The sequence below is a fragment of the Brassica oleracea genome, chromosome C4 (assembly GCF_000695525.1).
Source record: "Brassica oleracea var. oleracea cultivar TO1000 chromosome C4, BOL, whole genome shotgun sequence".
NCBI lineage: Eukaryota > Viridiplantae > Streptophyta > Magnoliopsida > Brassicales > Brassicaceae > Brassica > Brassica oleracea.
The window spans coordinates 37,271,263-37,285,908 of NC_027751.1; the positions used below are offsets into that span (position 1 = coordinate 37,271,263).

The window sequence follows — 14,646 nt, forward strand, 5'->3', positions numbered from 1 at the left end:
TGCCTTTTGTTTAGGTAATTTCACTAATCTTGGTTGTCGTCTTAGTCTTATTCGTAAGCATCTGCGAAAGTAAGTTTGTAAATTGTTAAATAACTGGTCGTGTAGTTTGTATTTGTTTAGCTGGCTCAATGTATGTGTCGTTGAGTTTTAGTTGAGTTGATTGGTTTGGTATATACTGCTAAATATAGGATGTTTAAAATAGTTTTTATGTTCCAATATGTAATATGTTATTAGATTTTTAGGTAGCTTTGACTTTATTAAAAACTGTGTAACCAATCAAATTTAATAGTTCTATTTTGTAATTGGTTGAATAGTTTTTAATTTAAAATTCTAATGATACTTTTTAGATAAAAAGTAACTTTCTTAATAAGTGTGTTTTAGCTAAAAAATCTTATATTTAGGAACAGAGAGAGTATTTGTTTTGAAGTTTATTTGTAAGATTAGACAAAAAGAGAGGTGATAATTAATGATTCGTCTTTTTTTTTGGGATTCTAGTTTTTGGTGATTTGATTGTTTGGGTTATTGTGGTTTCTTTTAAGTTGTAAAATAAAGATTTGTGTAAAATTAGATTGATAAGTAAGAGAGATAAATAGACGACCACAAATCTTGGGTATGAAATATTTTTGATTATTGATGTTAGCACAATATAGACAATAATATAAACATAATTATGTGTTGATTGTTTCTTACGGATCAATAAGGAGATGGATAACGACTCGAGTTGTTTCTTTGCTGAAGTCAGAGCCCTGGACATAACAGATTTGCCCAACCTCATCTGTGAGTTTAAATATCAGTTATGATATCGAAACATAATATAAACCCAAATGCAATATGATAATATACCTGAGAGTTCTAGGTTTGTGCTCGCAATCACTTGGAGATTGTCGAACAATCTAATTGACTGGAGATTGGTCTCAAGAGCACCCGTGATGACTTCATCGATAATGGTTAGTGAGATGAAACAAATGAGGAATGAATGATCAGTAATCTTGTACATGCTTGAGCACCTAACAACCTCAAAACGATCGATTTTCACAATGAAACCGGCTTTCAAAGATGACATGTAATGATTAGCACGTCCGGCGGGAATAAACCCATGAATCACGGAATCTGCAAATAATATTATTCAACAAAGAATCAGGAGATCAATTAAAACAATTATGTTAAATAAGTGTGATAGATCGAAAATTAACTTACCTTTTCATCAAGGAAGAAAATCGTGATTCCCACAAACTCTTTGTCTTTCTTGAAGTTCAGGGAATCCCATAAACGGAGGAAGCCAGAGGCTATGCTCTGACTACTACGACCAAGACGGAGAGACTCGAAGGTTGAGCGACAGACGTTGGGACGCTGGTTTGAGGAACTGGAGAGGCAGAGAGAAACATTTTCTAGAAGATGGTTAAAGCTAAGAGGAATCAATGAGTTTTGTGGAGATGCAGATTGGGTTCATCAAAGATGATAATCATATATATAGGGTTTACAGAGGGGCTACAAATCAGGAACATTTATGATCAAGCGATTTAAGATGGGGACATGAAGAGTTCACCGGTGAAAAAATAGATTACGAACAGACACACGGCGCAACTCTGTAACTCAAACTTGTTTGAGACAATGATAAAAAGAACCCAAGTTCATGTTAAACGACAACAGTTTACAATATGAGAAAACTATAATTGTTGCAAACTTGAGATTTTTTCATATAACGTGATGAATCTCATTTAAAAATGAAACTCATAATACATTTGTAGGTCCGACCCTCAAAGGAAGCTGAAGAACCAAGGGCTTCCGACCTTCAGAAATATATATTAGGTTTCGGCCATCAATGTACAAAGCATCTTTTAGCTTAGTGGTATAAATGTTGGTGTTTATATCTCAATAACCTGGGTTCGAACCATGGACTTGACACTTTTTCACATTTTTTAAAAATGGAGTCCACAAAACGCTGACGTGACGCAGTGAGCAGTGAGCAAAAACTCAACTATTATAATATATATTTTTTAAAATTTACAAAATTTTCTTTTCTTCTTCGCTTTATAAAGCAAAGTAAGTAATTAAATCTTTTAAACTTACAACCAAAATTCTACGGCAAAAATTCATACAGTGACAACAAAGATTTATACAACAATAACGGCAACATATATAAAGCTATAACATATTCGGATCAACTCCATGTTTACTCTGTTTTCCTAACAGAAGACGTTTTAGAATTATGCACATAGATACTAACAAAAAAAAAAAATCATGCACATAGATCAATAAATATTTATATTTTTATATTTTATATACAAAATCATTAATTATTTATCTATCTATTATTCAACCAATAATAAAATATAATGTATAATAATATTAGTCATATAACATTAACTATTAATAAATTTTATATAGAAACTTGAAAATGTTATCTGTTTTAGAATAAAAAGGTTCCTTTAAGTCGAAATATACTAAAAAGGAGAAAATAGTAAACAAAATACTAAATTAGAGAAATATATGTCAATGTCATAGAAGAAGAAAACAAAATTAATTCCCAGAAACAAAGGGCAAAAAGCAGAAATAAAAAGCCAAAAAGTATAAACTTTTTGAACATTCATAAAGCTGAAAACGACAGTATTGTTCTTGGTTAAAAACAGTGTTTTTTTTGCATAAAGCAAACACCCATAATTGCTTCTACATGAGAAATTAATTAAATCATCATTTTTAGCATGCTCATCTTACACACAATCACGTATCATTAACGTCTTAGATATATCTCAGTTTGACCCGGAATTAGTAGCTTTAACTATTGTAGTGTCTGTGAATATGATTCCTCTTCTCTTTAAAAGTAATGAGATTGTTGACAAAAAAATTTACTGAGCAGGGGTTTTTATATTTGTAACACAAGTTTTTGTTACTACTAACTAGCAGTACTACTACTGTAGATTGATACAATACATTATTAGTCTAGGTTACCAAATAATCAGTTGGATATTATTGAAGATTTAGAAATAAGTTCTTATGCTTAAATAGTATTTTTTTTGTCAACCAAATAGTATTTTTTTTTGTCAACCAAATAGTATTTAAAAAATCTAAATTGTTACTTAGAAAAATATAGATGAATAAATAACTGATTTTACATAATGTTGACAAACATCATAAATGCTCTGTATACAAATCAGTTGAAAAACACACATGTGAATCCCAAAAGCCCAATCAAAGACAAATTCTCCAATCAATAACTCTCTCACAAAGGACGTATCTTCACTTTTACCTGCTAAAATCTTTGAATTTTAACATCACAAAATTAATTATTAAAAAAACATGAGCATCGTAATAATGATACAACATGACCAAGTCCACAAGTTTAACAACAACAACAAGCAACACAACTTCCCTCCCAAAATCTCTCTGTTCTGTTTTGTCAAATCTCTCTCCCCACAAAAACCTCATCTTTAAGTTTTTTTTTTCCATGGCTTGTCTTCTTCTTCTTCAACAACAATTCTACTCTCTCCACTCTGAAAAACCCAATCTTTAATGGAGATTCAACGACCAGTCATCAAGCTCATGGTTCTCCACTCAAACCACGACAAAAGCGACAACCTTTCCCGACGAGAATTTCTCCCCGGTAAATCCAAATGGAGAATCTCTTTATCCCGATCTCCATCTTCTTCCTCTTCTTCAAAATCCAACAACACTTCGCCGTCGAAAACAGAGATTCCGACAGAATTCCTCTGTCCGATCTCTGGTTACTTAATGGCAGACCCAGTTATCGTCTCCTCCGGTCACTCGTACGAACGAGCTTGCGTCATCGCTTCTAAAACCCTAGGGTTCACTCCAAGCCCCTTACTCCCAAACTCGCCGCCGGATTTCTCCACCGTCATACCCAACCTCGCCTTGAAATCCGCGATTCTAAGCTGGTGCGACCGCCGGAGTTTCCCGCCGCCGAAGCCGCTCGATAACGCCGCCGCGGAGAAGCTCGTTTTCTCGTTGATGGAGAAAACTCATCACAGGCCGACGAGCCGGAAGGTTTCGATATCGGAGAAGGAGCTAATCCAAGCGATAAAGGACAAACCTTCGGTGAGACTCGACCACGCCGCGACGGAGCTTGACCGGAGACCTAACTACTTCAACTCGAGCTCCGACGAGTCGGTAGCCTCCTCGAGCCGAACGCTGCAGCTAGCGACTAGACCTAGCTGCTTCTCCTCGCCTTCGTCTGCAGAAATAGAGTCCCTAGAACCAAACCCTAGCCCGGAGGAAGAAGCCTTACTCGTGAAGCTAAAGAGCAATCGAATCTCGGAGATTGAAGAGGCTTTGATCTCGATCAGACGCGTCACGAGGCTCGACGAAGGTTCTAGAATCAGTCTCTGTACTGCGAGGCTAATCTCTTCGCTTAGGTCACTCATCGTTTCTAGATACGCAACGGTTCAGGTGAACGCCACTGCGGTTCTTGTGAATCTCTCTTTGGTGAAATCTAACAAAGTGAAGATCGTACGGTCAGGAATCGTTCCGCCGTTGATCGACGTTCTCAAATGCGGCTCGTCGGAAGCGCAGGAGCACTCCGTCGGAGCCGTTTTCAGTTTGGCTCTGGAAGACGAGAACAAGACGGCGATCGGAGTGCTCGGAGCGTTGGAGCCGCTGCTTCATCTTATCCGAGTCGGGACTGAGTTGACTCGGCACGACTCGGCGCTTGCTCTGTATCATCTGTCTCTCGTGCAGAGCAACAGAGGGAAGCTCGTGAAGCTCGGAGCTGTTCAGGTGCTTCTGAGCATGGCGAGGTTAGGACAGACGATGAATAGGGTTCTGCTGATTCTCTGTAACATGGCTTCGTGTCCCGTGAGTCGACCCGCTTTGCTTGACTCGGGAGCTGTGGAGTGTATGGTTGGGATTCTGAGAGGGCCGAGGGAGGTCACTGAGTCGACTCGGGAGAGCTGTGTTGCGGTTTTGTATGGACTGAGTCACGACGGAGGGTTGAGGTTTAAAGGTTTGGCTATGGCGGCGAACGCGGTGGAGGAGCTGACGAAGGTGGAGAGGAGTGGGAGGGAGAGAGCGAAGCAGAAGGCGAAGAGGGTTTTGGAAGTGATGAGAGCTAAAATGGAAGATGATTCTTCGCCGGAGAATGAGGAGATTGATTGGGAAGAGCTGTTAAACTCCGGTAGTGTAACTCGGAGCCAGCATCGACTCGGTGGCGACGGTGAGTAGTCACCAGTTAACTCGTCCGAGTTTTGACGTGTCTTTTTAACTCGTAATTTCTTTGCTTTTTATTTTTATTTTTTATTTTTATTTAATTGCGGATTTTAAGCTTTTTCTTTTCCCACTTTTTTATAATTTCTAAATAATAGGCTTGAGGGTTGTAATTAGTTGGAGATGAGATTTTTCTTTTGTGAAATTTTATGGCTGGGGTGGAATATTCTTGTATTTTCTGGCAATTTGGTTGGGTGGCTTCTTTTTTTTTAAATCCCATCCTTATTTTCGTATTATCTTTTGCTTTTCTTCAAAAGTTAAAAAAGAAACAATTGAAAAAAGTTGTAAAGTAATGACTTTTATTTCCTTGAGAGGTGGAATTGATTCTCCATCGAAATAATAAAGTTGATAGTATTAATCTGATTTGGCCTCTGTAATTATTTGCATCACATGTAGCATAGTGTTTAGTCAGGAGTCAGTACCAAAACTTGAGATGAGAATGACGAGACAGAAAGCTTAAAAATGAAAAGGGCGTAGTTGGACATTTTGTCGGAATTAGTCTGAAGACTCTGAACTAAGTGGTGTAGGTCCAGACGCACCCAAACATGCATGAGCACTCTCTAGGATACAGTTGCCAGAACAAATCACAATCAAATGATGATGAAATACATTCTCGGGTAGATGATAGAGGTGGAGCCAGACGTTATGAAGCGAACAGACCTTTGATGCCAATGTTGAAGATTTAGTTCTGAAGAAAGAATGGTTTACATAGTAAGTTATTTATATATGAAAGACGGATACACCTTGTAACGTGTTCTTAACCAAATCACGTTCAACGGTTCAACCAATGAAACAACCATAAATGCCAAGAAAAGAAAAAACGCGAGAAAGAGAGTTTTGTAGGCGACGATGACCACATCAAACGACGTAGTTCCACAGAGAAAAATGATTCTCATCATCATGACGTAGGAAAAGGACTCAGCAGCAGCGAAGATACGCGGAGAGGGCGAGGGAGAGCAAGAGTAAGACGGAGCCAAGCAAAAGGTGTGCGTCGCAATCCTCTCTTGTTCTTCGTATGCGCTCCATCACCACCGACGTTGTAGTGATTCTGGCGACCACCAGCGTGAAACAGATATTCGCTAACGTGTTGAACTCCGATGCAACGCGTCCCGTCTTTGTTCCACGGTTCGGATCTGATTTCAGGTCGTGTCCTTTGTAGATGGCGAAAATGGAGAGCAGCATTGCAACGATTTGACGAGGGATTAAACGACCAAACTCTTGACGTTCATCCATTGGTATAGAGATAGAGAGATAGAACAAGAAAAGGAAGATTATATACTCCAAGCTCGCAGACCCTCCATCGATAAACCACGGTTTCTCATCCCCAAGCGGGTTTTCACCTCAAGAACAGTATGATAAGTGGAGCCCAAGCTTCAGGAAAAACTCCTCTTTTGATGATCAGTTCGAGTTCAGCGGACCTTATAGCTCAATGATTGAAGTGTCACACATTCATAGAAACCATAGGAAAGGTCTTGACTTGATGAATCGAAACTTCAGGTCCGCCTAGTAGCTATCAGAGTGTTTCCTCTTGTTCTTTCTCTCAGAATGTATTCATTGGTTTATACTCAGATTGATGATCAAGCAACTGGGAGTGTTGATCCGAGAAACCTGACTCATCAAGAGAGAAACTAGCATTTTGGATTAACATACATAACGCACTTGTGATGCATGTTCGTGGTTTTCTCTCTGTAGGCCTTTGACCTTACATATGTTTATGTTGTACTTATACTTGGTTTTCACCATTGCAGGCATTTCTAGCTAATGGGATTCCACAGAACAACGATAAGCCGTTCTTACTGCTCTCCAAGGTAAAAGATTATCAACACACTTTTCTTGATTTGCTTTAGGCCTGGGCATTTCGGTTTATTTCAGTTTTTCATTTTTTTCGGTTCTAGAGATATAGGATCCGTTTGGATATTTAGGACATTTGGTCTTGGTTTGATTATTTTGGTTTTCGGTTTGGGTAATAAGTTGTGAACCGGCTAATATCCGAGATAATTTATGTTCTAATTAACTATGCCAAGCCTTGCTTGCTTCAGGGAGATGAATTAGAAAAAGAAAAAAAAAAATTAGAATGATACTGAACATTTTGGACTCTGCTTAACGTTTTCCAGCCAGCTTACAACATAGGAGATCGCATGGTAAGCATAGAAGCGATACAAAGTTATATTCTTCGCATCATGATGCCTCGTCCTGGCCAGGTAGGACTCATTTCTCGAGTATCATTTCTTGCTTTTTATTTGTAGTGGCTGAAGTTATTACTCATTCCAAGAAAGTTCAGAACGGGAGATGTGCATCAAGAATACTCGCTCGACCACTCCGAACCTCTCTAATACTTTGCCATTTGTTCAGGCAACCATTCTGATCTGGCGGCAAGTAGTACATACGGCTTAAACTTTTGCTATCTTGTTTGAAGTGTTAGAGATCGTGTTTTCTTTGGCTTGTAGATTCGTGTTTATACCCCCACGGGGATCTACCAAGAGCTAGAAACCGCAAAAGAGGAGTCTGTTCATTCAACGTTTGGGGTGAAGAAAGACCACAAGCTAGTCTTACCAAAGATCATTGAGTCTTTTAGCACATACTCGGGCTTGAGTCAAGCAACATTGATGGAGATGATTCAAAAATGTCTCCCAGAGACAATGAAGAAAAGAATAAAGAAACTTAACTCAGGGAGATCAAGAAAGAGCATTGTTGAGTTGATGCCACATAGTTGTGTTTATGTATTTGATAGCTAGAGAACTTGTTAGATGAATCTGTTTCTTTGTAATGTTATTGGTGAAGTGTATAGGAGGATGTATGTGAAAGTGTAGAGAGTAGAAATAGAGTTAGAAGAAAACTGCATGCGTTTTTTGGTTACCAATTCAGGATGATGTTTTGGCTTTGTTTTAGAAGAGTGAGTGTGTGTAACATACTAAAACAATTCCCTTATTTGTTTTTTTATGACCTTGAGGCTTGATTGACTTTCTTCCCTATACAAATATTTTAATTTTTATCCTTAATATTTAGCACTTGAAAATCATTGGAGTTTAGGTTTGAAATCATACTTTCGGATTACTATCCTTCATACTTTATCTTTATATTAAACTTCTAAGATTAAAATTGATAATAAACTCTTAATTGAACCTTTCACAAAGGAAAATGGTGTAGGCTATATTATAGATTGAAATATTGTTCTTCCAAGGGCAAGTCTAAAGCATTTATTTTTGATTATTTAAATAAAACATGAATGTTATTTCCTTAAACATATTTCAAACTACATCATACAAATGGTCATAAAGTACAAAGTTAATAAATTATACATTAAAAATAGAAAACTTTCAAAACAAAAAAAATTCTCAAAACGTCAAATAATAAAAGAACAAATGCAATACTATATTATTTTTATCAATAACTCTGATAAATTCAATCGCCAAACGATTAGGTGTTAAATAAGAATCAATGATAATAATATCGAAAAGACCAAAAATCTGAACAGAAAGTGAACTAATCCCATGCTGAAGATCAAAAAAGTTAAAATATTCTTTAGTCACTCCCATGAATCTAATGTGCATTTGAAACTATTCACCATTGTTATCATACTATAAAGCATAAACAAACACAAATTCACTTTCTTTTCCTTTCTTTCTTTTCATGTTGTTGTGGTTTATGTTATGTAATAATACACTTTTTCTCTCCAAATAATACACTTTAAAGTGCTCACAAGCCATGATTATTATCGCATAGGATAAGTCCGGACGCGGATGTTACAAGATATATACGACACAAATGGAAAGACGAGTATGGAAAAAACGAAGATGAAGTACAAATTTATGAGACTGAAATTGAGTCTTGGAGGATAGTGCATGCTTCGCCTCTTGACTGGAAAGTCGATAGTTTCCGTCCAAGGTTATCTGACAAGAGAAAAATGTATTGGATTGCGCAAAGTAAAGATGATCTAGGACCAAGGTTCATTCAATCTTCTGACTTCTTAAACGAGACGTTTACCTCGGTGTGGCCACTTCTGCTCGACTATAATCCGCTGCATACAAATGCACTTTCTGTGTACAACCACAACAGATTATCACTTATACATCAACGGCAGAACACAAATGTCATCGATGTTTGGGTTGAAAACCCATTGGCTGAGGAAGCTGTCGCATGGAATCATGTGTTTACTGTCGCCAACGAAGGTTTACCTTACCTCCATCGTTATTACTACATTGGCTACCTTGTTCACTTCCTTGACAAAAAAAACACTTTTGTTGTGAAGTGCATGGAGAGAAGAACAAGGACAGTGATGATGAGAACGATGAGGGAATTCCTCAAATCAGGTTATAACAGAATCTTGTGGTAGGAATACAAGAACGAGCAAACATCGCACACACAATTTTCTTTGAGCATCATATGTGTGGCTACGTTTACACTCCCAGTCTAGTTTGAGTTTATTAAAAAAATCTGCAGCTCTCGCTATGAATATGCAGAGACGTGCCTACTCTTTTGATTTTGAGGCATTGGCCTCAGACCCTTCTCATATCTGTTAATTTTGGGGGTCCAAATTTATAATTTATGACACAAATAAAATGATAATAGTCACTAGAAAATATTTTTTTTATTAACCTAACCTCCATTTATTTATATGCTCATTTGTTGTTATGAGCATAACAATGTAGGTGAAGCCGGATCACTCTCTTGCCTTGTAAAAAGAGATATTTTTTTGTTTACCTGTAAGACTCTCTATCTCGGAAAGATCCGAGCTTGTGTCTATTTGGTGTCTTGATCTTTTTTTTCTTGCTTGTGTGTCGATAGGATCAGGGTATAAATAGAGAAACTTAAGACCAAATGTTTCATAGCTGTTTTCTTTGAACGTGTTCTGGTCAATGTGAGTGGGTTTCACTTTTAGGGGGGTGTATTGAATATGAAATTTGAAGTGATTTGATTTTAGTGAGTTTTTAGATGATTTTACGAGAATATTAGAATTTGGTATGATTTTTGTTAAATAACTCTAGAATCTCATCTAAAACCATGAGATTTGAATTTTTATTTTTATAACTAAGAAATCCCTCTCAAACACCCTAAAAATATTTAAAGCATTCTAAAATCTCCAACTTAAATTTTGTTCAATAAGAGTGGATTTCAGAGTATTTGTTAAAATGACAAATTCAATAACACTGGATTTAAAAGTATTTTTTAAAATTCTCATTTGAATAACACTGAATTTATCATTTTAATACAAATCATCTGAAACTCTTAGTTGAATATACCCCTTCGATCATTTGGCCAGTTGTTGTTACGAATTGAAAATTTATAGTATTATTTTTTTTGGATAAAAATGGTGCTGGAATACATTGATAAATCTTTGTCAATAACGGAGTATTATAGATTAAATAGGATTCTATAAAGTCTATATTCTAGAAGCTTATAGTTTGCTTATTCCTCAAGTTTTTGTATCCATATATATATCCTCTTTATACATGGAATAAAGAACAACAATTTTCCCAATCTCTTCTTTAATTCACATCAATATAGTAAATATTATTACTCCATGATAGCAGAAGGGAAAAGGGAATGATGATTACAAGAACAATCATTTAAAGAAATATTTTGGAGTAGCCTGCGAGAACCAAACACCCTTATGCCTATGCACCTTACGGTTTGGTTCTCGAATATACTCCATAACTTCCATTGAAATGAATACCGATTTGTAGCTTTCACCTTCCCCCTCCCCCTTCCATACCGGTCTATCCTCCAAGTCAATGACTACACTATCTCACTTCTCTTGTATCACCGTTTCCAAAGTTTGTAGTACGGTTTTCCTGTGCCTCCGCCTTCTTTGACTAGCCAACACCTCTCCCATCATAGCTAATCTTCTTACCCCTTTCAGCAAAAAAAAAAAAAAAATCTTCTTACCCTAAGATCAATGATACCACGAGGTCCCAACAAGTCATACAATCACCTCATCCGGCTTCATGAGTCATACCAAAACATTGTTCCATTCCCATTGCCAACCTCAATTGCATGAAGTGGCTTCGCTATCTTTCTATACTTTAGTAGTTTCTTCCACATCCAAGATCCTAAAAAAGTAATTTTCGATATTGACCAAAAAGACTCTTTCCTGATAAGATGCTTCTTAATCCAATTAACCCAGAGTAAATCCTTAGTAGAGAGAATTTTCCATATCAATTTCAAACAACAAACTTTGTTCACATCTTGAAGATCTCAGACCCAAACCACCTTCCTCATTTCCATGCAAAGAAATGCTTATGTCTCTGAGCTGAAGGAAGTCTGAAAGTTTGATTGAACAACAACAACACTAAGCTAGCTTTAAGGTAAACGTCACATAGAAGAGTAAGCTGCTTATGTTGAGGTTATTGATGAACAAGAAACAAGGCTTGATGAACAAGAATTAACAAACACATCAAGAAGAAACTAGACATTATAGACATCACCAAAACACTAATAAGAAGCACCATTAACAATCAAATCTCCCCCAAATCTCAAACTTACCTTCTAACCATCTCAACAAAATTTAAATTAAAAAAAAACAATCAAGAATCACTAAATTTAAAAAAAAAACAGACAATCAAGAATATCTAAGTTCAGAGTGAGAACTTCTTAGTTGATTGCATCACACCTTCGCCGGATCTCTCCTCGCCGTCCGGTCAAAACGCCGTAGACGCTCAGCTTCTGCATGGCTCCTGCGAAGTCTTTAAAGAACCGAGCTTGGTCTCTCGCGTATAGGTCGACGAAAGGCCGGGTTCTCGGATCGGAATACAACCCATGATCCGATTCGAGCAACCCGAGACCTTTCGGAATGTTCTGGAAGTACATGTTGTCGAACTTGTTCGGAGTCATCACGTCGTTGAAGACAGAGATCGTAGGGTCATTTCGGTAATTCGAACAAGCTTTCCTCAGAGCGTCAGCAAATCTCGGGTTATACCCGGTATCGTTCACCCGGGCGACCCGGTTGGTTAACTCTTTGCAGTGCGAGAATCCGATGGTGTGGGCCCCGCTCAACGCCACCATTTCCTGAACGGAGAATCCTCTGGAAGTGAACTGTTCGACGAGCTTCGAGATCGGAGAAGAAGGAAGAGGGAGGCTATCGGCGAGGAGGAGAGACGATTTCGAGACGCGAGAGTCGCGGCGGCCGAGGGAGATCTCGTAGTAAGGTCCGCCGACCGTGACGAGGAGATCGCGGACGGCGACGGCGAGGATATCGGAGCAAGAGACGGTGTTGGGACAGGCGAGCTCGAGAGCGGTTTTGGCGCGGATCACGACGTCGAATCCGTCTCCCGGGAGAGAGAGGTTGATCGAGGAATCGCGTTCGGCGGTGGTGAAAGCGGTGGAGGAGATGAGGACGGAGGCGTCGCAGCCGTTGGGGAAACAGTCGTGGAAGAAGAGGCGGAGTGCGGCGGCGGCAGTTGTTGGGGTTGTGATCTGTTTGTTGGTGATGGTATCGCGGACAATGTCTAGGAATCTAGGACATGATTTTGAGTAGAAGTCGGTTGTGAGGCGAGATTCTGCGGCGGAAGATAGCAAGGACAAGTCGTGGAAGAAGAGGAGTATGATGACGAGTTTAGCCATTATTGAAGGAGATAGATAACTTAGCTTCAGTAGAGAGTGAGAGGCAGTGAGATTTAATGGAAAAGGGAGAAGAGAGAGAGAGAGAGAGTAGGAGACTGAAGATCACGCGCTTCTGTACAGTCCACCACCAATCACGGGAGAGTGTAAAAAGCTTTGGTATAGTGGTGGAGGATCCGGTTATTTTATTATTATGAGCATTGACCGGTTTACTGTGTGTGTTGTCTTATTAAAATGACCGGTTATCTTAATAATAGAGTCGGATTACTAAAGCAGAAAATAGTAAGAGCATTGGTACCATTAATTGGGTTTTTAGGCAATAATATAGTGATAAATTACATTTAAGAACTTTTTTTAAGAAACATGTTGTTTTAAATGCTCCAATGGTTGTTTTTTAAGGAAGGGTTCTTAAAAAAAATTAAAGATTAATTTTTTTTATTAAATATAACATATTGAAAGATAACATTTTAAACATAGATTTTAAAATAAAAACTTAAAAACATTAAAATAAAGATTACAAAAAAGATAATAATTTAAAAGATGCATCGAAGCTCAGTTGTTGTCTTGATCACGTCCGAACTTACGCCATATATTTTCAACCAAATCATTTTTGAGTTCTTAATGCACTTGTCTATCACGAATTCTCGTTCGGACACTCATCATATTGGCGATATTTGTAGGGATATCTGTAGAATAGTTGAGATCGACATGAGAACCTCCGTAGCCTTCTCCTTGTTGGAAATCTGACACATCAAATTGAGTGTATTCATCTCGTTCGTTTTCTACTCTCATATTATGGAGTATGACACATGCTCTCATAATCTTCTCAATCTTGATTTTATCCCAAAAGAGTGCTGGATTTTTGACAATGGCAAATCTAGCTTGCAAGTATCCGAAAGCGCGCTCGACATCTTTTCGGACAGCTTCTTGACGTTGAGCAAATAAAGTGGCTTTCAGTCCTTGCGGAATTGGAATAGATTGGATAAAAGTTGCCTAATTCGGATAAATACCATCGGTGAGATAGTAAGCCAAATGATATTCTCTTCCCTCGACCGAGAAATTAACTTGCGGAGCTTGACCATTTATTATATCATCAAAAACATGTGAGCGTTCAAGGACATTGATATCATTTAAAGTACCTGGAGGTCCAAAAAAACGCATGTCATATCCAGAGATCATACGAAGCAACTGCCTCTAAAACATTGTGGGTTTTTCCGAGCCACGAGAATATTGTCATTTCCAAGCGGTGGGACAATTCTTCCACTCCCAATGCATACAATCGATGCTTCCTATCATCCCGGGAAATCCACGAAGCTCTCCAATATGAAGTAGACGTTGAAGATCATCTGGTGTTGGTCTTCTAAGATACTCATCTCCGAACAAGTTGATTATTCCGTCTACAAAATGTTCCACGCTTAACCGAGTAGTAGTTTCGCCGAGCCGGAGATATTCGTCGACCGTATCAGCCGCTGAACCATATGCCAACACACGAATAGCTGTTGTACACTTTTGAAGTGTAGAAAGACCAAGCCTTCCGATACCGTCTTTCTTTTGTCGAAATAATTGAACTTCATTGGATAGGCGATCAACAATATGCATGAACAATGGTTTGTTCATTCGAAATCGGCGTCAGAATATATTTTCAGGATATGTAGGAGTATCACAGAAATAATCATTCCACAAACGGAGATGACCTTCTTCACGATTTCTTTCAATAAAAACTCTTTTTTTCCTTGTTTTCCTTTCATCTTTCTGATCAGCATAATGATTAAACAAATTTTTGAAAGTTTGCTTGAATGCTTGGTCGAAAGTTTGATCAAACATTTCATCCATTGACCCCTCAAAAGTGTTATTATTAAATGAAGATGCCAT

General features: G+C 38.0%; 3 protein-coding genes across 3 annotated transcripts; 1 reads left to right on the top strand and 2 right to left on the bottom strand.

Moving 5' to 3' along the window:
• Positions 1-3,196: 3,196 nt before the first annotated feature.
• On the top strand, positions 3,197-5,424 carry LOC106340687 (U-box domain-containing protein 40). The gene is made up of 2 exons (XM_013779528.1): positions 3,197-5,196; positions 5,335-5,424. The coding sequence occupies exon 1, from the start codon at positions 3,511-3,513 to the stop codon at positions 5,173-5,175; it is 1,665 nt and encodes a 554-aa protein (XP_013634982.1). The 5' UTR covers positions 3,197-3,510; the 3' UTR covers positions 5,176-5,196; positions 5,335-5,424.
• A 711-nt stretch (positions 5,425-6,135) lies between these two features.
• Positions 6,136-6,450, bottom strand: LOC106338810. The gene has a single exon (XM_013777703.1). It carries the CDS (start codon positions 6,448-6,450, stop codon positions 6,136-6,138), a length of 315 nt encoding a protein of 104 aa, XP_013633157.1.
• Positions 6,451-11,529: 5,079 nt separating this feature from the next.
• On the bottom strand, positions 11,530-12,901 carry LOC106340690 (peroxidase 63). Its single transcript, XM_013779539.1, has one exon. The coding sequence runs from the start codon at positions 12,775-12,777 to the stop codon at positions 11,809-11,811; it is 969 nt and encodes a 322-aa protein (XP_013634993.1). The 5' UTR covers positions 12,778-12,901; the 3' UTR covers positions 11,530-11,808.
• Between the last annotated feature and the right edge of the window lie 1,745 nt (positions 12,902-14,646).

Coding starts and splice junctions, on each gene's coding strand:
- LOC106340687 (XM_013779528.1), top strand. CDS start 3,511: ATGGAGATTCAACGACCAGTCATCAAGCTCATGGTTCTCCACTCAAAC.
- LOC106338810 (XM_013777703.1), bottom strand. CDS start 6,450: ATGGATGAACGTCAAGAGTTTGGTCGTTTAATCCCTCGTCAAATCGTT.
- LOC106340690 (XM_013779539.1), bottom strand. CDS start 12,777: ATGGCTAAACTCGTCATCATACTCCTCTTCTTCCACGACTTGTCCTTG.